Here is a 23,922-nt window from a genome sequence, read left to right as displayed (position 1 = left end):
GGAACTGGATGCTGGAACGAACTTGGCTGGAACTGGATTCTGGAACGGACTTGGCTTGGCTGGAACTGGATGCTGGAACGGACGGCTAGGCAGGAACTGGATTCTGGAACAAACTTGGCTGGAACTGGATTCTGGAATGGACTTGGCTTGGCTGGAACTGGATGCTGGAACGGACTTGGCTATGCAGGAATCGGATGCTGGAACGGACTTGGCTTGGCCAGACTAGAAGCGGATTCTGGAACGAACTTGGCTTGGCTGGACTGGGACTGGATACTGGAACAAGCTTGGTGGGGAACAGGATTTAGGATACTTGAACAAGCTTGACTGGAACAGGATTCAGGATACTCAAACAAACGGGATTCAGGATACTCGAACAAGCTTGACTGGAACAGGAAGCTGAAAGCAAACAGGGCAGAGAGAAGCAGGAAGGGAACTGGAGCTGAAGACAAAGAGGCAGACACAAGCAGGATACAAAGCTGTCCCACACAGACAAACAACAGAACTAAGGCTGAAGCTAAACGTAGAGGGGACTAGAACAAGCAAGGCAGACTAGGCAGAACACAAAGCTGACCCACACAGGCAACAACGGAAGTGAGGCTGAAGGCAGAAGTGCACACAGGCACCCTGATTAAGAAATCCAGGCAGAAGTGCCCACGGGCACACAGGCTATGAACAAAGCAACAAGAAGTCAAGACAGAAGTGCCCACAGGCACACAGACAATAAACAAAGCAACAAGAAATCAAGACAGAAGTGCCCACAGGCACACAGACTAGTACAAGGCGGAAGTGCTACACCGCAGACAGACTGACCTGGAGACCTTTGGCATTGCAAAGGCACTGAATGAATGTCCACCACTTCCTTATAAAGGCCCTCACCAATGCTGTCACAACAACAGGACAGAGGCAGGAAATACACAACACCAAAGAGAGGCTTGAAACACATAGGAAGTGGAAAACACTACAGGACAGAGGCAGGAAATACACTGAACAACAAAGTGAGGCTTGGAGCACACAGGAAGTGGGAAAGAACAGACAAGGAGCCAGCTCAGAAGCTGACCATCTGGAAATAAGGTAAGAGGGGTCACGGCCACAATCGTGACAGGACATTTATCTTGCCTAGACTTAGTTCTGTGCCAAGATCTGTCTAACTGGCAACATTTACACTTCAGATCCTGCAATTCTACTGTAAACCAAGGGGATTTCCTTCTAATAGGAACCTTCTTAGTTGTTTCCGGAGCTATCCTATCTAATACTCTTTTACATACTATGTCTCAGGTTCAATTAATGTTGTCGAAACTTCTTTAGCTAATTCATACCAAAATACATCCTCCCTCTAGAAGTTATCATTTTAGTATGCTGAATACAGGATGACCTAGACATGCATAAGTGCACTATAGAATTTAACAAAAAATGATCAGGCCAAGGAACAGCCATCCAACCAACTGAACTTGTCAAAGATGGAGGAAATACAGCTAGAAAACCCAAAGAATGTCCCTTCTCATGAGTAGGACCATCAATCAAGAGTTGAATCACCAGAATTAAAGAAACGTTTAAAATCCATAACATTACTGAGTCGTCATCCAAATGCAGATTCAGATCACCTAAAACAAGTAACCCAGTGAACTGACTCGACACAACAACGATTCAGCCTTCGCCCAAGATCCTAGAGGATGATAAACCACCATAATTCCTAAGGAGTTAGAAGTCCCAGTTGAGTCATCCAACAATTTACAGGTCATAAATTCTAACTCTGGGAGTACACAAGAGTTAAACTAATTAAAAAAAAACCCTCTTATATACAACAGCAACACCTCCTTCTGCAAAATCTTATAGCCCGGAGAACAAAAATGTGGAATTAGTGGGCTATCTTGCTCAGCCAACCAAGTTTCAGTTAAAAACATAAACCCAGCATCTGAGGAAGTAATAAAATCATGTAAAAGTAGCAATTTGTTTCCCACAGATCTAATATTAACATAACTAAAAGGAACAGGAGTATTAGGTTTAACATATGAAATGCCAAAAACTTGAACTTGGAGTAACCTTTGGTCTTTTTCCAACTATAGTAGTAATACAGTTTAAACGAACAGTCCACAACATATCTATACATTGGATGACAAGACTTTTAAAGTTTTAGACCTCTGTGAGACGCAGACAGTACCAGTATTTTAGATATCAGTAATCCAAACAACAACAAAAAACAGCACCAGGCACCTTCAAAATAGGGACACAGTTCCTTTAATCATACGCCTTTGGAAAACAATCTTCAAAAATGACCCGACACAGGCCGTGTTTCGGCGCACAGCGCCTGCATCAGGGGTCTACATCAAATATAAACAAAGGTCAAAATAATTTAACAAATTAAAATGTATTGTCATAGGAACCAGTAATAAATCAACAAATAGAAACCGTAAAATGTAACACGTAAAATGGAATGCATTCAAAAAACAATTATATATCCAAAAATTTTGTAAAATAGTGTCATGATAATGTATACACTGACAAATAAAAAACGTAAAATATAACATGTAAAATGGAATGCAGTCATAAAACACTTATTATATATCCAAAACCTTTGTAAAATAGTGTCATGATAATGTATATATTCATAAATGTATCATAACAATGGAATGACTATGAATAAGCAGGCAACCAACATATATTATCAATCTAACATGATATATGAAAAGATAGATGTAAAATTATAAAATGATAACAAATAATAAGCAAACTTGAATTGAACTCACCACAAAGGTTGCAGGAGCAATATTCGGCTATAGAAATAGTTCAGCAGGAGTAATGGAAGCTATGTGCAGCGTCAGGATTTGTTTCTTATGGAAATTGGCATTATATTAATAGAAAAACGGACAAGCAATGTGTTCATATGATTATTCCAAATAGATACTTGGCGATAAAATCCGCTCAAAACAAGTTATAGCAGTTGTAACAATTGTGTATAACGGCAGTGTTTACTCCTTTAAAAACAGAATGGTAAAAAAAGACTATGTGATAATCGAGATATTCAGTCACTGTTTCGCAATGTAAAGGCGACATATGACTCCAGTTTTCACTTCTCTTAAAAAATGACAGCGAATAAAAGCAGTAACTGACAACCGGTGTGGTCCTATAAATGTTCCGGATCACTATTTGTCTGAGCAACCATATGTATTTCTTTTTCCTTGGTTTGTACTCCTCTTGCCCTCTGGTGGCCAGAACTGGTGGCTGCCATAGACTGTCTTGCTGTCCCTACCCGTTCTAGAAGTCAGGCTGGTCCAGTCCGGATCTTCCAGCCTCCCAGATTGTCTTGGGAGTTTTGGAACTTAGCAGCACCCTTACCTGGTGAACTCCCTTGTATGTGGCCTTTATTAGCCACCTGGAAGCTTCTGCTTTTGCATCGCCTAAGGTCCCTGGTATGCTGGTGTGCGCTGGGCACTTCTGCCTAGTCCAGTTTATTGTCTGAGATTCTTGCCTGATTCTAGTCTAGTCTTTGTCTAGTTTATCTTGTACTGTATTGCTTGGTTCCCAGTCTTGTTTCTTGTTGGTATTTCTCTGTCTGGTTCTAGGTTGTCTGTGTTTCTTGTTTAGTGGCTGCCTGGCAGCTTTCAGTTCTGTCTGAAAGCTGGCCCTCCTCACCAACTATTATCCAAACTCTACAGATCTCACCGTGACCTCTCTAACCTCATCTCTATTCCTCTACTCCCCTCCTCTTCTCTGCCCTTCTCTTGCGCCCTATGGAATGCCCGCTCTATCTGTAACAAACTCCCCTATATCCAGGACCTCTTTATCTCACGTCACCTCCATCTGCTCGCCATAACAGAAACCTGGCTCTGCCCTGATGACTCTGCTTCAGTCGCAGCCCTGTGCCACGGCGGTTATCTATTTTCACATACTCCTCGCCCTGCTGGCCGTGGGGGTGGTGTTGGACTACTTCTCTCTCCCTCCTCCAGATTTGAACCCCTTCTTCCACCTCAATCTCACTGTTTTTCCTCCTTTGAAGTCCACTCTATCCGCCTTTTCTCTCCTCTGCCTCTTCGAATAGCGGTCATTTATCGTCCCCCTGATAAGTCCCTTTCATCCTTTCTCAGTGACTTTGACGCCTGGCTTGCCTTCTTCCATGATCCTTCCTCCCCCTCTCTCATCCTTGGTGACTTTAATATTCCTGCTAATGATCCTTCCAACTCTTATATTTCCAAGTTACTCGCTTTAACGTCGTCCTTTAATCTCCAACTATGCTCCACCTCCCCCACTCATCAAAATGGTCACTGTCTTGATCTCATCTTCTCCTCCAACTGTTCACCTTCTAGTTTCCTTGCCTCTGATCTTCCCCTCTCTGATCACCATCTTGTAACTTTCGCACTTAAATCTCCTCCCTCCCAGTCCCGTCCTATCCTATCTAATTTATCTAGGAATCTTCACGATATTGACCCTTCATCTCTATCCTCCCATGTTTCAAACCTCCTCTCTACTGTGGCACCATCCACGTCTGTCAACGAGGCTGTTTCTTCTTACAACCATACTCTATCCTCTGCCTTAGACACTCTTGCACCTTTGATGACCCGCCCTGTAAGGCGTACAAAACCCCAACCTTGGCTGAATTCTAATATCCGCTACCTACGTTCCTGTACCCGCTCCGCCGAACGCCTCTGGCGGAAATCTCGGGCCCTTGCTGATTTCTTACACTTTAAGTTCATGCTGACCTCCTTCCAATCTGCTCTTTTACGTGCCAAACAGGATTATTATATCCAACTGACCAACTCTCTTGGCTCTAATCCTCGACTTCTCTTCACCACATTGAACTCTCTCCTCAAGGTGCCCCCTCCCCCAACTCCCCCTTCATTATCTCCTCAGACCCTTGCTGAATTCTTTCACAACAAGGTTCAAAAGATAAACCTTGCTTTCTCTACCTCACCAGCTCTCCCTCCACTAGTCCGTTCCCCTCTCTCTCCTTCCCCTCATTCCCTTTCCTCCTTTCCTGAAGTTACTATTGAGGAAACTACACTTCTCCTTTCTTCCTCAAAATGTACCACCTGTTCCTCTGATCCCATTCCCACCCACCTTCTTAATGCCATCTCTCCTACTCTTATTCCTTTTATCTGTCACATTCTCAACCTCTCACTTTCCACTGCGACTGTCCCTGCTGCCTTTAAACATGCTGTGGTCACACCTCTCCTTAAGAAGCCTTCACTTGACCCTACTTGTCCCTCTAATTACCGACCCATCTCCCTCCTTCCTTTTCTCTCCAAATTACTTGAGCGTGCTGTTCACCGCCGCTGCCTTGATTTTCTCTCCTCACATGCTATTCTTGACCCATTACAATCTGGTTTTCGCCCTCTCCACTCAACCGAAACTGCGCTTACTAAAGTCTCCAATGACCTATTACTGGCTAAATCCAGAGGTCAATATTCCATCCTCATTCTTCTTGATCTTTCCGCTGCTTTTGACACTGTCGATCACAACATACTTCTCGATACCCTGTCCTCACTTGGATTCCAGGGCTCTGTCCTTTCCTGGTTCTCTTCCTACCTCTCCCTCCGCACCTTTAGTGTTCACTCTGGTGGATCCTCTTCTACTTCTATCCCTCTGCCTGTCGGCGTACCTCAGGGTTCTGTTCTTGGTCCCCTCCTCTTTTCTATCTACACTTCTTCCCTTGGTTCATTAATCTCATCCCATGGCTTTTCCTACCATCTCTATGCTGATGACTCCCAAATCTACCTTTCTACCCCTGATATCTCACCTTGCATCCAAACCAAAGTTTCAGCGTGCTTGTCTGACATTGCTGCCTGGATGTCTCAACGCCACCTGAAATTAAATATGACCAAAACCGAGCTTCTCATTTTCCCCCCCAAACCCACCTCCCCGCTCCCCCCGTTTTCTATTTCTGTTGATGGCTCTCTCATTCTCCCTGTCTCCTCAGCTCGAAACCTTGGGGTCATCTTTGACTCTTCTCTCTCCTTCTCTGCTCATATCCAGCAGACCGCCAAGACCTCTCGTTTCTTTCTTTACAACATCCGTAAAATCCGCCCCTTTCTTTCCGAGCACTCTACCAAAACCCTCATCCACACCCTTGTCACCTCTCGTTTAGACTACTGCAATCTGCTTCTTGCTGGCCTCCCACTTAGTCACCTCTCCCCTCTCCAGTCGGTTCAAAACTCTGCTGCTCGTCTCATCTTCCGCCAGGGTCGCTTTACTCATACTACCCCTCTCCTCAAGACCCTTCACTGGCTCCCTATCCGTTTTCGCATCCTGTTCAAACTTCTTCTACTAACCTATAAATGTATTCACTCTGCTGCTCCCGAGTATCTCTCCACACTCGTCCTTCCCTACACCCCTTCCCGTGCACTCCGCTCCATGGATAAATCCTTCTTATCTGTTCCCTTCTCCACTACTGCCAACTCCAGACTTCGCGCCTTCTGTCTCGCTGCACCCTACGCCTGGAATAAACTTCCTGAGCCCCTACGTCTTGCCCCATCCTTGGCCACCTTTAAATCTAGACTGAAAACCCACCTCTTTAACATTGCTTTTGACTTGTAACCACTCGCCTCCACCTACCCTCCTCTCTTCCTTCCCGTTCACATTAATTGATTTGATTTGCTTACTTTATTTATTTTTTGTCTATTAGATTGTAAGCTCTTTGAGCAGGGACTGTCTTTCTTCTATGTTTGTACAGCGCTGCGTATGCCTTGTAGTGCTATAGAAATGCTAAATAGTAATAGTAGTAGTAGTAGTACTGTCTCTTTACTTATCTGTGTTTCCTTTCTTAGTGGCTGCTTTGCAGCTTTCAGTCCTGACTCTTAAGCCTGTCCATTTCCTGTCTAGTGTAGTATTGTCTGTCTGTGAGTCCTAGCCCAGCTTCCTGCCTTGCTGTCCATGTATATTCCTTTCCCCTCTGACCCTCAGTCTCTGTGTTGCCTGTTGGTATCCAGCTCCTGCCCTATCCTGCAAAGTCCTGCCGGCCACCTGCACCCAGGGGCTCAACTCCTGGGGAACGGCGGTCAAGTGCAGGAGAAGCCTAGCTGTTTCCTGCTCTGCCTGTTCCAGCTTGTTTGCCTCTGCTGCAACTCCAGTCTGGGGTTCCAGTCCTATTCTGCCCTGTCTCTGGTTTGGGGGGGTGGTTTTGCCTGCCACTGCCGCTCCACGGCAGTGGTCCACGGGCTCACAACCCAGTGCTTTCGGGAGAAGCGTGACATGTATACTAATGGAACCAAGCCCGTTTCATCCAAAATGAAGCGGGCCCTAGGAAGGCTCTCGTCTAAGCAATTTTTCCTCTCTCTCCCCTCTATGTCCAGAGATTCTTCCCTATTATTTCTTGAAGTGTATGTCTCTAGTTTGGTCAGCAGGTGGTGCATGTTTATGTTTAAAGCTGCTGTTACAGAGAAATGACTGTTCCCTCTTTAGTTAACACAGATAAGAAATAACCTGCAGTGATGTGGCCAGCTACTTTCAAAACTTATTGTTCTGGGCTTTAATTGACCCAGGAGCTCAATTCAACTAGGATGCACTGACTTTTATCTCCAGTCTTAGCCAGGGAGAAGAGAGAAAGATCTCTTTGCTGAGGCCCTGTGAACAGTTATATTTTATAACCCATGAGCAGCTATAGGCTCCTGATCTCCTCAGGCACTATTCAGGTAGTGACTAAATCTTTAGATAATTTTATAATTGATCCATATTTATTTATCTGTTACTGTTTGCTGAATTGCACCTTTTCTGTTCATTGTTCTAATTTTTCATGACAATAAACATTTTTAGTTATTAGTTATTGCCTTTGCGTATCTGGACTAAGAATCCTGGTGGTTTGTGTGTTGGGTCTGTGGGTGCTTTCTAGGAACTGTGGGATCACTGGGAGTGTGGCCCCAGTAACCTATGAATCACTGGGGATAATTTGAGAGCAGGAGATTCGCCCAGAGGCAGTTGGGACCCAGTCGGTGGGAGGAGGGTGCAAGTGTACAGCACAAGCGGCACGTGCAGGCGGACCTGAGCTGTGCTGGGGATAGACCCTCTAAGTGGACGCAGGGTAGCCCCAGGTGGGTGGCTAGGCATTTCATGACAGCATTAAATGCTAAGAAATCCATTTTATACCTATGGGCTTCTTAGCATTTAGCGCATGTTAATTCTGTTAATCTGCACTAAATTGTAAATGAGCCCATACAGTCTCCTAGCCATGTTTTGCTTCTCCAACCCATTGAGACTTCATATTGTTTTATATGAATATAATTTTTAGGGAAAAATTACATTCACCTACAATAACGTATTTTTATTAATTAGGGAAGAAGATTATACTCCTTTGTAACTCAGGAAGGAAAATTTTTAAAAATGACAGAATTTTCTAAAACAAATACAATGGTTCTTATCAATATAATATCACTTAATGTTAGTGATATAAACCACACAGCACTTCAAACAATGGGAAAAAGGTTTTTTGCTATGAAAACAAACAGTTGGGTGTCTATTTCAAAACTTTAATATCCAAAAATGAGACAAGTGTCTATACTTTAATAATTAATACAAAATATTTAAATCCTAAAGTTTTAAAGTGATAGGGCATCAGAGATTCCTGTAGGTCAAAGGACTTTCCCAGGGAGAAAGCCTTGAGTATGTCCAGACCTACAAACGTTTCTCAATCATCTGCCCATTGGTTTTTAACATAGTGTCAAATTTATTTATTTGGATTTATTTACCACCTTTTTGAAGGAATTCACTCAAGGCAGTGTACAGTAAGAACAGATCAAATATGAGCAATAGGCAATTACAGCAGTAAAAATATTCAAATAACAATACAAAGTATGGCATGGTATACTACTTACAATGTCAACACAATACGTAATAGAACATTATAACTGATAGTGAAGGGTAAAGCAAAGATGAAACATATAGATAGGTAAGAGAGTAAGAACAGTTAGAAAGTAAGGTGACTAATTTAAAGAAAGTTGCACATGAGGTCAGAGAGATGGTTAAATATCCCAGCTATGGTAGGAGTGGATAAACATGTCCCGCTGCAGTATGTGCAGCCCGTGTCACTCCTTGTGTGTGTGAGACTAAGAAGTTAGTTACTTCTTCCATTAAAGGCCTGGTTGAACAGCCAAGCTTTCATCTGCTTCCTGAAATAGAGAAAGTCTTATGTTAATGTGCATCCACATAAGGAAAATGATTAAATGGCAGACGAGTACTTATCTGAAGCAAGGCTGCAAACAGAGTCAAAATTCACATAATCAGACACTAACAATTTGTCTCCCACTGTGAAGAAACAAGGTGCAGTGTCCCTCAGGTGCATGGAGTCACCAGTAACATGACACTGTGCCCCGATGAGCCTGTGCTGGGGATGCAGCAGGGTGGGCACTGGGCGGCAGGGGAAGTTTCCTGCTGCGTTGGCACCCCGCTTTGGGAGGTGGAGTTGAAGTTGGGGCTTTATAATCCCCAGGGAGAGCTCAAATGGCATCTTTGTGTGGCATTCGGGCAATAGGCTACATCCCTCCCTCCCTGTCAGGCTAGAGCACACAAGTATTATGTCACAGTTTAGGGCGGGTGTACCCAAGCTTGATGCGAGATAAGCTAGGCAGCTGGGACAGCTGCGCCCCCTTGCTGCATGGCAGGGAGCTCTGGTTTACCGTTTGGTGAATTATCAGTCTTGCTAATTGCGGCAGGCTGGGACTGGAATGTTAAAGCCGGAAAGTTTCTGGTCGGCTTCGGTATACTCGGCGTAGGGTTAAGGAAGCTGCGGCCAAGTTGTTTCCACGTTCTTAAAATACATTTCCTGTTTCATTTATGTCATCGTGAAGTTCTTGGCAGGCATGAATGTCATGACTCTTGGAGCTTGGTAATTAGAAGCCCCAATATCATGGAGCATAACCCTGGCACAGCAATCACATGAAATCTCTATTATTTTATGAAGTCTCTTTTATTGAATAAATCACAGATAATTTACTCACAGATAGATGTTCAGGATACAGAGACGTCTTAATCTGGAGGCTGTGGGAGGTGGAGATCTGAAGAGAGGTAGTTGAATTGCAGGGGGAGGGGAAGGTAGTTGAACAGGTAGAAATAGTCCAAAGCTGGGTGACTGGAATGTGCGATATCTCATTTGGAAGAAGATATTCACAGGGTAAAAAATCCAGGTTCGTTACAGCAGGACAGAGCTGTCTGGAGTGAGATGGGGTCATCTCCATGCCCCTGGCTGGATGGTGTTAGAATACCTCATGGCTGAAAGGACAAAGAGGTGATGGGGCTTTTTACAGGCTCGGGGGGGGGGGGGGGGGCAGATAGAGGCCAATGGGAGCACAGCCTGCCATCGGGTGGCAAGGGGTGGTCCTAGAGATATGAAGGAAAGGTCATACCTGGCTGACCTCTTAGGACAGAGATAGTAAGGCTGAACAGGAAATGGTAGCAGGGAGACAGAGGAGCCAAGTTTGGCAGAGAGAGAGAGAGAGAGAGGAGGTCTAGGCAGCCTTACAACCAGTGGTAACAACTCTTGCACAACCAAGCAAGTGTGGCTGCACTGCCTGTGAACTACATTAACCACAGTGCCTTGCTCATATATCTTTACAATGAGAGACTGCAGCAGCGAAAGTTCTTAGAAATGAGAATAACAGTAAAGACATTACACACATTTTAGGATCACGTTATGAACTAGTGCAAGGCTATCAGGGAACAGAACACTCCTCGCCTGATATCGGTAGATATCATCATCATTATCACAATTTATCAAATCAATCGCATGCAAGGTCCATTATTAACATTCAGGTTGTCCATCGGCTGTCGTGACACCAAGCTTTGAACGGACAGTCACAAACTCTGGAACAGCGTGAGTCCTTGGCCTATTGTCGTCAGACAGCAGCAAGAGGCAAACCTCCCAGGCAGGACTGGACTGACGAGCTTGGCTTGGCTGGAACAGGTTTCAGAATACTCGAACGAGCTTGGCAGGAACGGGGTCCAGGACTTTCAACGAGCCGAGTAGGCACAGGATCTGAAACGAGAGACAAGACAACAACAACACTAAAACAACACAAGAGAGAGAGAGAGAGAGAGCATTCAAGTCTCTGGTCTTCACAGGAGGTGGCAGATCACAGTGCTCGCGCCTCTTCATGTGGTACGAGGAGCACGACTTCAGCAATGGGTCTGCAGAAATTCTTCGCTATTCCTTGTTTCACAGTTCTGACCTCGACCTTTCTGACGTTTCCATCTTCGGTAGGGATGGCCCTGGTAACTACCGCCAAGGGCCACTCATAGCGTTGGGCCTGGTTGTCTTTGAGTAAGACAATATCGCCTTCGTGGATGTTGCCCTTGCTGATCTGCCATTTGCTGTGGGTCTGTAGGGTCGGGAGGTACTCTCGTCTCCAGCGGCTCCAGAAGGTATTGGCCAAACTCTGGACTTGTCTCCATTGTCGTCTGCATAGGTCTTTCTCATCGAAATCCCCAGGCGGGTTTGGTGGCACACCTGTCTTTTGCGTTAGAAGTGTGGCTGGGGTCAAGATCAAGGGCGACTCTGGATCTGAGGACACTGGGATCAGAGGTCTCGCACTGATGATAGCAGATACTTCTGCCAGAAGTGTGGTCAGCACCTCATGGGTGAGGCGATTAGCCCCTGCTTCAGATAGCATAGAGTCGAGAATGTGACGAGCAATCCCAATCATGCGCTCCCAAACTCCTCCCATATGCGAAGCATGGGGGGGGGGGGTTGAATATCCACGTGCAGTGGTGATCGTTCAGGTACTTTTCGATAGCTGGTGCGTTGATCTTCTCTGAGTGTATTTTTAGCTCTTTGCAAGCACTTATGAAGTTAGATCCACAATCAGAGCGAATCTGCTTGGCTGGGCTGCGGATTGAGAGGAACCTCCTGAGAGCGTTTATGAAGCTCGAAGTGTCCATCGACTCTATGACTTCGATGTGGACAGCGCGTATGCTCATGCACGTGAACAAAACAGCCCATCGTTTGCTGCTTGCACTTCCTCCTCTGGTTCGTCTCAAGACAACTGGCCATGGTCCAAAAATATCCAGTCCCACATAGGTGAATGGTGGGTCAGTGCTCAGCCTTTCGGATGGCAGGTCTGCCATTCTTTGGTCTTGATGTTTGCCTCGCAGTTTTCGGCACTTGATGCATCTGTGGATGGTTGCAGTGATGCACTGCTTCGACGATCCACACTCCTGTGGCCCTGATTGCTCCTTCGGTGAAGTGTCGACCTTGGTGCTTGACCTGCTCGTGGTAGTGGCGCACGAGCAGGGTGGATACCGGGTGCCGGCCTGGGGTGATCAAAGGGTTCCTTTCGCTCTTGTCTATCTTGGCATGGGTGAGGCGGCTGCCTACCCTTAGCAATCCGTCCTCGTCCTTGAAGGGATCTAGTTTCCAGAGGGGGCTGTCCTTTGGGATCGTCTTCCCTTTGCTGATGCACATGTACTCTGCAGCGTATGCTTCTTGTTGTACCCAACGCAAGACTACCTTCTCTGCCCGGACAAATTCTTCTACAGCCAAGGGCTTGGAACAGAGATGCCAGTGATGACACTTGCCTGTTCTTCTATCGGGACTCTGCTGGAAAGAACGCGTGATGTGGATAAGGTGGGCTATGACTCTTCTCAGCGTCACCCACCGTGAGAATCGGTTGAAGCGGTGCGTTCCCGGGGTGTCCTTGGGTGAGACACTCGTGGTGAGGACCTTGACTATCGGACGGACTTCGACATCATCTTCTGGGTTCACCAGTTCAAAGGAGTTTGTGGTAGTTGTAGTGACGCTTTTTGGTTGCGTGAGGAATTTCGGCCCTGTCAGCCAAGTCGTTCGCATCAGGTGCGTTGCTGGGACAGCCCTTGTGGCATGGTCCGCTGGGTTGTGGTCGGTTGACACGTAATGCCATTGGTCAGGTCTGGTGGATTTTCGGATGCGTTCCACTCGGTTACTCACATATACATGGAATCTTCTGTTCTGGTTGTATATGTAGCCGAGTGCGACCTTGCTGTCTGTGTAGAACTTGACTGAGTCTATGTGGGTATCCATCTCGCTTAGAACCAGTTCGGCTATTTCTACTGCTAGGACTGCTCCGCATAGTTCTAAGCGTGGCACGGTCTGCCCACATTGCGGGGCTAGCTTTGATTTGCCGAAGATGAATCCTGCACGGATGGCATCGCAAGCATCTATGGTCTTCAGGTACGCCACTGCAGCTATGGCTTTCTCCGAGGCATCAGAGAAGACGCAAACCTCTTTGTGGCGGGCGTTCGTGAGAGACACTGGGACATATGTCCGTGGGATGTGGAGTTCTTCAAGTGTCTTTAGGGAGTTTCTCCATGTGTCCCACTCTTGCCTTTTTCCTGGCGGCAATGGGGCATCCCATTCAGTTGAGCTTGAGGAGAGTTCGCGAAGCAGTGACCTCCCTTGGATGGTGACTGGTGCTGCGAAACCTAGTGGGTCATACAGGCTATTCACCGTAGACAAGATGCCTCGTCGGGTGTACGGCTTCTCTTGCGTGCAGACTCGGAAGGTAAAGGTGTCTGTTTTCAGGTCCCAGCTTAGGCCGAGGCTGCGCTGTAGAGGAGGAGTGTCCACTCCTAGGTCCAGATCCTTCAAGTTCATAGCGTGGTCTGCTGGAGATAACGCTCTCATCACATTGGCGCTGTTGGATGCGATTTTGTAGAGTCTCAGATTAGCTCCTGCTAGCATCATCTGTGTCCTTTTCAGCAGGTCAATGGCTTCTGTTTCAGTGGGTAAGGACTTCAACCCGTCGTCCACGTAGAAGTCTCTCTCCACGAACTGCCTGGCATCAACGCCGTGTTCCTTCTCTCCTTCACGTGCTGTCCGTCTGAGCCCGTAGGCGGCTACTGCTGGTGACGGGCTGTTTCCAAAAACGTGTACCCGCATTCTGTATTCCACCACGTCTCCGTTGATGTCGTCGTCATGGAACCACAGGAACCTTAAGTAATTCCTGTGGTCTTCATGGACGGTGAAGCAGTAGAACATTTGCTGGATGTCAGCCATCACAGCAATGGGTTCTTTTCTGAAGCGGATTAAGATTCCCAGTAGGCTGTTGGTTAGGTCGGGCCCAGTGAGTAACACGCTGTTCAGTGAAGTCCCTTGGAACTGGGCGCTAGTCGAACACAATTTGGATTTGTCGTGGCTTCTGTGGATGGTATACCCCGAAGATAGGTAGGTACCAGCATTCCTCGTTATCTTTCAACGGTAGGGCGAGCTCCGCGTGGCCGTTGGTGAGCATGTTTTGCATGAAGGCTGTGAACTGTTGTCTCATCTCTGGTTTCCTCTTCAAGGTCCTTTGTAGCGAGGCGAGTCGGGAGAAGGCGTAACTCCTGTTGTTTGGGAGTCGGGCCCTGGGCTTACGGAATGGAAGGGGCGCTACCCAGCCGTTTGACTCGTCTTTCTCTAGGCCTTTGTCCATAATGTTCAGGAACTCTTTATCTTCTATAGAGAGTGCGAGTCTGTCATCGTCTTTAGTGGTCTGGAACACCGAGCTCCCCAGATGTTCTCCTAAATCTGCTGCGGAGCTGGTTTTACAGAGTGAGACAACGTTACGTTCTTTATGTTTGTGAACCTCTTTGGTAGTCAGGTGGTTGGCGCACGATTCAAATAGCATGGCGCGTCCACCTTCTAAGACACTGGTGGAGAGCACACGGATGTTCGGTCTTATCGTCCGGTTGAGGCAGACGCCGCCCACTATTGTCCATCCCAGATCGAGACGGTGCGCGTAGAGAGCACCCCGTGGACCTCTGCGTGATTCATGGATGTCCAGGAGTTCTGGTGCGTCGCAACCCAGCAAGAGTAGGATCTCAGCGTCTGGATCCAAGGGTGTGAGTTGGTTGGCTATAGGTCTCAGATGAGGGTGACTCCACGCGATCTCTGGTGTAGGAATCTCATCCTTGTCATCTGGTATCTGGTCACATTCCATTAGTGCAGGTAGTTTTGACTTGGTGCTTCCATCTATTGCTTCTATCGTATAGCCGCTTGCTACTCTCCCCAACACTTGTGTGACTCCTGCGCACGTTTTAATGCTATATGAGGAGTAGCCTTGCTGGATTCCAAACAGGTCGTAAAACTCTGACCTTGCAAGAGATCGGTTGCTTTGCTCATCTATGATAACATACATTTTGACTGCCTTCTCCGGCCGTCCTTCGGGATACACTTTGGCCAGGCATATCTTGGTGCAGGATCTCCCTTCGCGGCCTTTACCGCATATTCTCGTGCACTTTGGCGTGGCTTGGAGTGCCTGTGCCCCTACCTCTCCCGTCTCCTCGCCGTGATTCGCTTCGGGGTTGGGATGTGGTTCGGCATCACCCGGGCGTGAAGTGTTGGTTTGCTGGCCACTGCCGCGTTCTGTATACTTGCTAGGTGCTCTGCAGTCCTTGGCGATATGGTCTGAAGAAGCCCAGCACCTGTAGCAAAGTCTGTACCTTGTGAGCAGTTCTCTACGTTCCTCCCACGGTTTCCTTAAGAACTCTCGGCACTTTCTGAGTGGGTGGGGCGTCCCATGTATAGGGCATAGTTCTTTGGAATCCTCTACGTTCTCTGTGGTGAGAGAGGGGTCAGCCGGTGTAGACGTTACGGGCGACACTCCTGTCTTGTGCACAGATATGGGTCTTCGGCCTAGTTTGGATGTTTTCCCTTCCAGAGATTGGCTTGATTCACATGGCTCGACCATGAACCATGGATCATTTCTCCTTTTGGCTATGTCTCTTATGAACTTTGCGAAAATGTTGAAAGGGGGCTATTTCCCCTGATTCTCTTCCTTGTAACGTGTGCCAACTACTGACCACTTCTCCCTTATGTCGTATTGTAACTTCCCCAGGATACTCTTGGTGCCTCGAGGTGTGTCTAGCTGGCTGAGGTTTGGAAAGCTGTTCTCGGCCTTGACTGCTTCCAGCTCGTGAAGGAGGTTTCCCAACTCTTGCAGCTTGTGGTTGTCTCTGCCGGATACCGCTGGGAATCTGTCCAGCCTATTGAACAATGAATTTTCTATGGCTTCTGAGCTGCCGTAATACTCCTCGAGTCTTCCCCACATCTCTTTTAACCCCTCAGACGGGTTATTCAAGTATGAATGCTTCAACTCCTCCACACGTGCGGCTGTTCCCTTTCCCAGCCAATGTAACATCATGTTCATCTCTTGCTTGGGTGTGAGTCTCATGTCCACGATAGCGTCCTTGAAGTCTGATTTCCATGCTCTGTACCGCTCAGGACGGCCGTCGAACTGGGTAAGCCCTGAGCCCCCCCAGATCCTTGCGTGCCAGATATCTCACTAGTTCATCTCTGGTTGAGGTTCCGGGCTGGTCAGTCATAACCATTGCGGGCTGGCTGGTCTCGGTCTCAGTGGGAATAGGTGCAGAGTATGGCCACCCTGCCATTTCTTGTTTGCACGAAGTGCATGTAGCTGGCGCTCTTCCGAGAGACGGTGACCCAGACTCTCCTTGCCTCTGGCTGCCGTGTGGCACTGGAGCCCGTGGCTGGGGTGGGACATCCATTTCATCGGCTGCTCCCAGGGCATAAGCCAGCGGCAGTGCATCAAAGCTTGTACGAGTGTGTAAGCTGGTACGGTGAGGCTTGATTCCCTTGGTGTGCTGTACTTCCGTGTTTGAGGGCTCATCTAAATCGAACCGTTCCGCCATCCTGACAGGCAGTGGGGAGTGCGTCGACACGTAAGTTTCGGTTCTTAGAGCAGGGTCTTCAAACACGAGGTGGTTAAGTCGCTCGACCTCATCATGCTGTCCCACAGCATCTTCGAGGGAGTTAGCTCTCGCCTCCAGTTCAACCAATTCTCTGTTTTGCCGGAGTGCTTCTATCATGATGTCTAGCTCAGCTCTTTTACGAGCATCCTCGGCCTTTCTGTGTGCTCCCTTGGCCTTTCTGTGTGCTTCCTCGACCTCTCTGTGTGTTTCCTCGGCCTCTAGCGCAACTCGTTTTAACTTCAGGGTGGTTTCTTGTTGAATGAGGGCCTTCACTTGGGAGGCCACCTCGCTGATTTTCGACTGGTTGGAGCGATTTGTTGCATGTGACCTGGAGGATCTTGAGCTTTTGGATGAATGTATGGAATTGTGAGAATGCACGGAGATGCTGTCTTCTGGAGCTACAGTTGCATTTGTTGTTATCTCTTCGGCTTTGGCTACCTCTGTATAGCGCTCATGATCCGTGGTCTCTTGGAGTTCTTTTTCCAAGAGACTCTGCTCCGTGTTTGTCTCCTTTAAGAACTGGCAATACACTTCTGCCTTTTGCCGATAACGTGCATAGTTGGTCTTCATCGACGTCAGACAGGCGTCATTGTCCGCCCCTGCCTTTGCAGCGCGGTGTAAACTTTCTTCCACTTCTTTCCAGAGTCTGTTCAGTTTCCTGGTATAGCTTTCCTGTTTCGCTTGATACGCTTCCAGGGCCTTTTGGGTTAACTTGCGAGCTCTTCCGCCCTGGAACCCTTGTTGGGACTGGAGGGAGAGGGTGTCTATCACATCCGTGTTGGCCTCTTGTGTGTCCGGCGCAGAGGACGCTTCCTCCGGTACAATTTGTGAGACATTGAATTCTGCCATCATGTACTGGTTTGCTTATCTGTCTTTATTAAATGAAAAGTCAACTCTTGTGTGCAGGGGGGGCTGGGGATGTAAGGATTACCCAGCACGAAGCACTTTGTCTTTTAAGCTGTTGGATTCAACTGGATCAAGTTTCACTGTTATGTTACTGGGCAAAGGAGGGGGGAGGGGGGACTGGAGAGAGTAGGTCTGAGTCAGGGCTGTCGCTTCAAGCAGTAACCTAGCAACAGATTGCTTCCCGCCCTTCTTGCCCAAAGACCTTCAGGGCTCAGATTTCTGAGGCTGGAGGGAGAGGGGAGGGGGACCTTCCAAGCGTCCTCAGTGATCACAGAGGTGTGATATTCAAACAAAGAGCTAGCTGCACATTCTTTGGCTCACTGATGTCTTGTTTGCTTCAAAGTTTCTAATAGATCTGCCACAGCCAGTTTAATTCCTTCTATCTCTTAACTTCTTATGCTTGCTTGAAGGTTAAACGTTCACAGTTTTGTCAATACAAAAACAGTTTTCTGGTTTGAGTTTAGAACTCCACAATCTTCTGCTTTTTCACAACTAAGTTCTTCTGATACATGCTTTTAAACTTTAAACAGTCCAATGTTGCTTTCTTTAGCTGCAAGTTCACTTAAATTCATTTCAATTAATATAGGCAGTGCAAGCAGAGTCACTGATTTCTTTAAACACAGTGCAGATGGCTGTCTCAAAGGCACATCCTGCTGATGCTTCTTTCAATAGCTATTTACTTTGCTTACTGGTGAGCCAGATGAGAAGGGGTCCCTTCTGTGCAGGAGAGGGTATTTAAATTAATCACTATCAAGAATGCAGGCAGACACTGGATTCAGTTTAAACCTCCACGATTTTCTGCTTCTTTCACAAGCTCCACTTATCTAGTAAATGCATTTTAACGTTAACAGATCATCCAACATTGCTTTCCTTATGGCTTCACTAGAATGCAGATCAATTAACATCCAGACAATGCGCACAGTTACTGATTTCCTTTTCTTTTCCACACACTTGACCCTTCTGTTCTCTTAAAGGAACAGTTGTCCTGCTCCAAACTTTCCTCACAGCTATTCAGTTATAACTCTGGATTTTTTACTGTCATGACTCTTGGAGCTTGGTAATTAGAAGCCCCAATATCATGGAGCATAACCCTGGCACAGCAATCACCTGAAGTCTCTATTATTTTATGAAGTCTCTTTTATTGAATAAATCACAGATAATTTACTCACAGATAGATGTTCAGGATACAGAGACGTCTTAATCTGGAGGCTGTGGGAGGTGGAGATCTGAAGAGAGGTAGTTGAATTGCAGGGGGAGGGGAAGGTAGTTGAACAGGTAGAAATAGTCCAAAGCTGGGTGACTGGAATGTGCGATATCTCATTTGGAAGAAGATATTCACAGGGTAAAAAATCCAGGTTCGTTACAGGGAGTTTCAGCAGGACAGAGCTGTCTGGAGCGAGATGGGGTCATCTTCATGCCCCTGGCTGGATGGTGTTAAGAATACCTCATGGCTAAAAGGACAAAGAGGTGATGGGGCTTTTTACAGGCTCGGGGGGGGGGGGGGGCAGATAGAGGCCAATGGGAACAGAGCTTGCCATCGAGTGGCAAAGGGTGGTCCTAGAGATATGAAGGAAAGGTCATACCTGGCTGACCTCTTAGGACAGAGATAGTAAGGCTGAACAGGAAATGGTAGCAGGGAGACAGAGGAGCCAAGTTTGGCAGAGAGAGAGAGAGGAGGTCTAGGCAGCCTTACAACCAGTGGTAACAACTCTTGCACAACCAAGCAAGTGTGGCTGCACTGCCTGTGAACTACATTAACCACAGTGCCTTGCTCATATATCTTTACAATGAGAGACTGCAGCAGTGAAAGTTCTTAGAAATGAGAATAACAGTAAAGACATTACACACATTTTAGGATCACGTTATGAACTAGTGCAAGGCTGTCAGGGAACAGAACAATGAGAGGTCTTGACTGCCTCCGTTAAACACACAGCAAAGGTGCTGGTGAAGACGGTCTTAACAGAATGAAGTTTCACATGAATAGCAACCCATAGTAAGGAGACACAAAAGTGTTTCAGCAGAGTAACTGTGCCCCCTTCTGGACAAGTTGAGTTATTTCACCTCTCTGTCTCGCACTGTTAACAAGGGATAATACTGCTCACTAAACTTAACAACTGGGCTCTGGTGCAGAGAGAAAACAGGAAGAGCTGGATGGTTGATAAGAGGATGACTAAGCAGTAGAACTGTGTGGTTTCTGCTAGGACAAGCAGCAGGATGTGTCAGCCACATATAGGTGATGTTACCTGACAGCTCCCATTGGACGGAAAAAGCTTTCCAATAGCTCAGAGGGTTGTTGTTGTTTTTTGTTTTTTTAACCCTCTGAGCAGGTGTAGGGTTCCCCCCTCCCCTCTAGCTAGGAACGCCCAGGTAATTGCCCTTCCTTCTCAGTCTAAGTTTTCCGCCGTTCCCGACGGTCGCATTTTTCAGCTCTCCACGAACAATCTTTTAATCAGCTCATGAAGCTACACATCAAGAAACAAACTTCAGGATACCAACGCTGGGATGTAGTCACCCACAGGAAGGTTCCAGACTCAAGAGACGTATGTCCAAGACTAAGACAATCAGACCTCTCCCTGCCTGTTTGCTCAAAGGCTGCACGTCTTAGCGCCCAGATGCACAGGCGAGACACTGACCAGGACATGGCTCCTACACACAGGAAAGAACAAGTCCTATTGCAGCAGCCCCCCCCCCCCCCCCAAGGCACACACAACAGTGGAGTGGAGGAGTGGCCTAGTGGTTAGAGCACTGGTCTTGCAATCCAGAGGTGGCCAGTTCAAATCCTGCTGCTGCTCCTTGTGATCTTGGGCAAGTCACTTAACCCTCCATTGCCTCAGGTACAAACTTAGATTGTGAGCCCTCCTGCGACAGAGAACTATCCAGTGTACCTGAATGTAACTCACCTTGAGCTACTACTGAAAATAAACAACCCAGTGGCGTAACTACGTGGAGCCACGGGGACCTGGGCCCCCGTAGATTTGGCCCTGGACCCCCTCTGCCAACAACCCTCTCGACCCCCCCTCCTGCCGCCAACCCACCATCACCTACCTTTGCTGGTGGGGGACCCCAACCCCCGCCAGCTGAGGTTCTCTTCTTCCGTTGCAAGGCTTCGTTCAGTTTCTGAGTCTGACGTCAGACTCAGAAACTGAACGAAGCCTTGCAACAGAAGAGAACCTCGGCAGGCGGGGGTTGGGGTCCCCCGCCAGCAAAGGTAGGTGATGGTGGGTTGGCGGCAGGAGGGGGGGGGTCGAGAGGGTTGTCGGCTGGGGGGGGGTCAAAGTTGGTGGTGGCGGCAATGGCGGGGGGTTGGCGGCGGCGGGGCCTAAAATGTGCCCCCTCACCTCGGGCTCTGGACTCCCCTCCTGCCGAAGTCTGGCTACGCCCCTGCAACAACCTCGGAGCTCCCTGCCTTAACCTCAGATTGGCTCCTCAAGCAGTCAGCCATCAGGAACCCAGAAATTGTCCTGTCCTCAGCAAAGAACGCAAGGGGGTGGGGGGAGGAGAGTGGGCAAGGCCTCTACTGCTCTACCAGTGGGAATCTAGGGATGGTCCTGTGTTGAGCGGAGGACAGATCAGGTGCCTGTTAACACAGCTGCTCAACGGTTCAGCCACCAGAACTAAAAAAAAAAAAAGGGGGGTGGTCTTCTCCTGAGTGGAGGGCATGTTGGCTCCCCCCCCCCCCCGGCCATATAGGTCAGATCACCCTTATCAACGCCGAGCTTGCAAGGCCCGCCAACCCTTACGGACACCAACAGCCATGCCGACCTGCTCACTCCTGCTGGACGCTTGCATGCCCCATCCCTCCAGACACTGCAGGAGCAGGACAGGTACAGGCTTGTGAACATCGACCTCTTGGGTGTTTTCACGGAGCCCAAGAGCAGGCACAGGGATCCTGTTACTTCTCTATCGGCAAATATTCTTTCTCCCTCTCAGGAAGCAAGACAGATCCTGCAGCTATTATTCTCCTCACCTGGTCCTACCACTGGACAAGGCTTGGGGCAGGAGTGAAACCTGACGCCGGAGCTCTGCCTGTAAAGAGACAAAACAGGCATCACTCCTTATGTGAAGCCCAAAGGTGATTTTCAGAGTATTTGGGGGGGGGGGTCCACAGAGGGTGACACAGCAGTGAAATTTCATGGTTTATAATGGGCCAGAAAACCCAAATCTTTGTTAAGTCCTGTCTGGTGGGTGTCAACATATTTAATCACTCTGACTTCAAAGGTCTTGCCTTCCTGTATTGTTTTAAAGTTCCCTTTTACTAGTATTCTCGCCGTAAAATCATTGGTACACAGTGTTGCCAGGTGGGCGGTTTTACCGCCCAATTGGGCGGTTTTCCGCAACCCGCTGCGGGAAATTTTTGCCCGCGGCGGGTTGTGGTTTTTTGGGCTTCTTTTTTGTGTTTTGGGTGGGTTTTTTTGGCGTTTTTTCGGCCGCGGGGGCGGGGTTAGTGACGTTTTGGGCGGGGCCGATGATGAGGGGGCGGGGCTGATGATGGGGGCGGGGCATGACGACGGGGGCGGGGTTGGTGATGGCAGGGGCGGGGTGATGATGCGGGGGTGGGGGTGTCAGGGGCGGGGTTTGAGTTTGGGCGGGTTTTGGGCTGGATTTAGGCAGGTTTGGGTGGGGAAAAATTTTTCCACCTGGCAACCTTGTTGGTACAGTGTTCTGGTTTTGTAAAGTGCTGCCCCACATTCGTGACATCCTGGATTGGCATCTGGGGCTGGATGAGACAAGAATCAATTTAGACAGCCATAATATTAAACATCACAGTGACAACCAGGCTCACAATCAAAGTAGTACATTGTACTACTGGTGTACCTAGGGCAACAGAAGGTTAAGTGACTTGCCCAGAGTCACAGGGAGCTACAGAGGGAAGTGAATCCCCAGGATTTCGACCCACTGCTGACCATTAGGCAGCAGCGGGAATCGAAACCGCGTTCCCCAGGTCCACATGTCAATGGTTCGATGCAGATACTCTCAACGGACGGGACGCCGATTTAATTCCCCGGAAAAAAAACAAGTGCAACCGGAACATTATTAGGTGCACAATCTCGGCACTTACCCCCAGGAAAAGTCCCGGCGGAACGATGGGAAAATGAGAATTTCGGGCTGTGTTTAAACAAAAGATTGCTAGATACGTAACGAGCCCCACCCGCTTTAGTTGCGATTAAGTAAGCGCCACGTACGTATTATGCAGAGCCTTGTTATTTAACCCGCGGCTAAACTGAAACGAGTATTTTAACGTTTTTAGCTAAAGGGAAAAAAAAAAGTGAAAATCGCGCCCGAATCCTGAGCGTTCACTTGGGCGTCGATTTCACTCCCGAACGTCTTCATTTCATGCGTATCGCTTATCTGCTACAAACTCCCGGGGGGGGGGGAACCACCTCCCTCTTCCACACAGTCTGCTGCTGGGCAGGAAGTGCGGTTGATGATGACCACGGCAGGCTTGCTGCCATGTCATTGGAGACCACATCCTCTTTTTTGTGGCCCACACTAAACCCTGTTATTTACCTCTTCTTTCCGCACACTGTCAGATAAATTCCTCCTCCCTCCCTCTGCGGACTTACTTTCAAATAAAAGAAGCAGCAGGACGAGCGTGAGAGTGTGCGAGACCCGAGCAGATCTGGCGAAGTTTTTCCTCCGCGACGGGTGCGTCATGTTCGCATTTTCACTTTCTTGTACAATGGCGTTCAACGGGAATTACCTCAAGCAGCCACAGGAGGACGATATTTATTTATTGCATTTGTATCCCACATTTGCCCACCTCTTTGCAGGCTCAATGTGGCTTACAATATATCATGAGTGGTGGAAATACGTTAGAAAATAGACATTTAGTGTTACAGAAGGATCTTGGGCAACATGATAATGATAATACATGATAGTAGTATAACAAGTAGATATTGTAAGACAGTTCTGACTATGTGTGGAGGAGTTATGTATATTCACATTGGTTGATCTTTGTGGTAAGCCTTGTTAAAGAGATGGGTCTTCAGTAGTTTGCGGAAGTTTGTTAGTTCGTAGATTGTTTTTAGGTTGGGCGGCAATGCGTTCCATAGCTGAGTGCTTAAGTAGGTAAAGTTTGACGCGTGTATTAATTTGTATTTTAGACCTTTGCAGTTAGGGAAGTGCAGATCAAGGAATGTGCGGGATGATCTTTTGGCATTCCTGGGTGGTAAGTCTATCAGGTCTGACATGTAGGCTGGTGCATCTCCGTGAATGATTTTATGGACTAGAGAGTGAAAAAGAACAGAAGAATAGCCATTAAGCATGTTTCCAACAGTGGCTAACCCAGGTCACAAGTACCTATCCTGGCAGAAAGAAATCCCAATAGTGAAAGAATGAAAGGGAGTATCCAATAAAAAAGGTATCATCTTATTT

General features: G+C 47.7%; 1 protein-coding gene across 1 annotated transcript in view; it reads right to left on the bottom strand.

Annotated features, from left to right (window-relative positions):
- Positions 1–23,202, bottom strand: part of LOC115464342 (butyrophilin subfamily 1 member A1-like) — a 38,688-nt gene extending 15,486 nt beyond the window's left edge. The window contains exon 1 of the mRNA XM_030194731.1: positions 23,112–23,202. Coding sequence (XP_030050591.1) covers positions 23,112–23,202 — 91 coding nt within the window. The remainder of the gene's footprint in view (positions 1–23,111) is intronic.
- Between the last annotated feature and the right edge of the window lie 720 nt (positions 23,203–23,922).

Source organism: Microcaecilia unicolor, chromosome 3 (genome assembly GCF_901765095.1).
Source record: "Microcaecilia unicolor chromosome 3, aMicUni1.1, whole genome shotgun sequence".
Taxonomy (NCBI): Eukaryota; Metazoa; Chordata; class Amphibia; order Gymnophiona; family Siphonopidae; genus Microcaecilia; species Microcaecilia unicolor.
The sequence above is the reverse complement of the archived record's forward strand: the minus strand, read 5'-3'. Positions and strand labels throughout refer to the sequence as shown.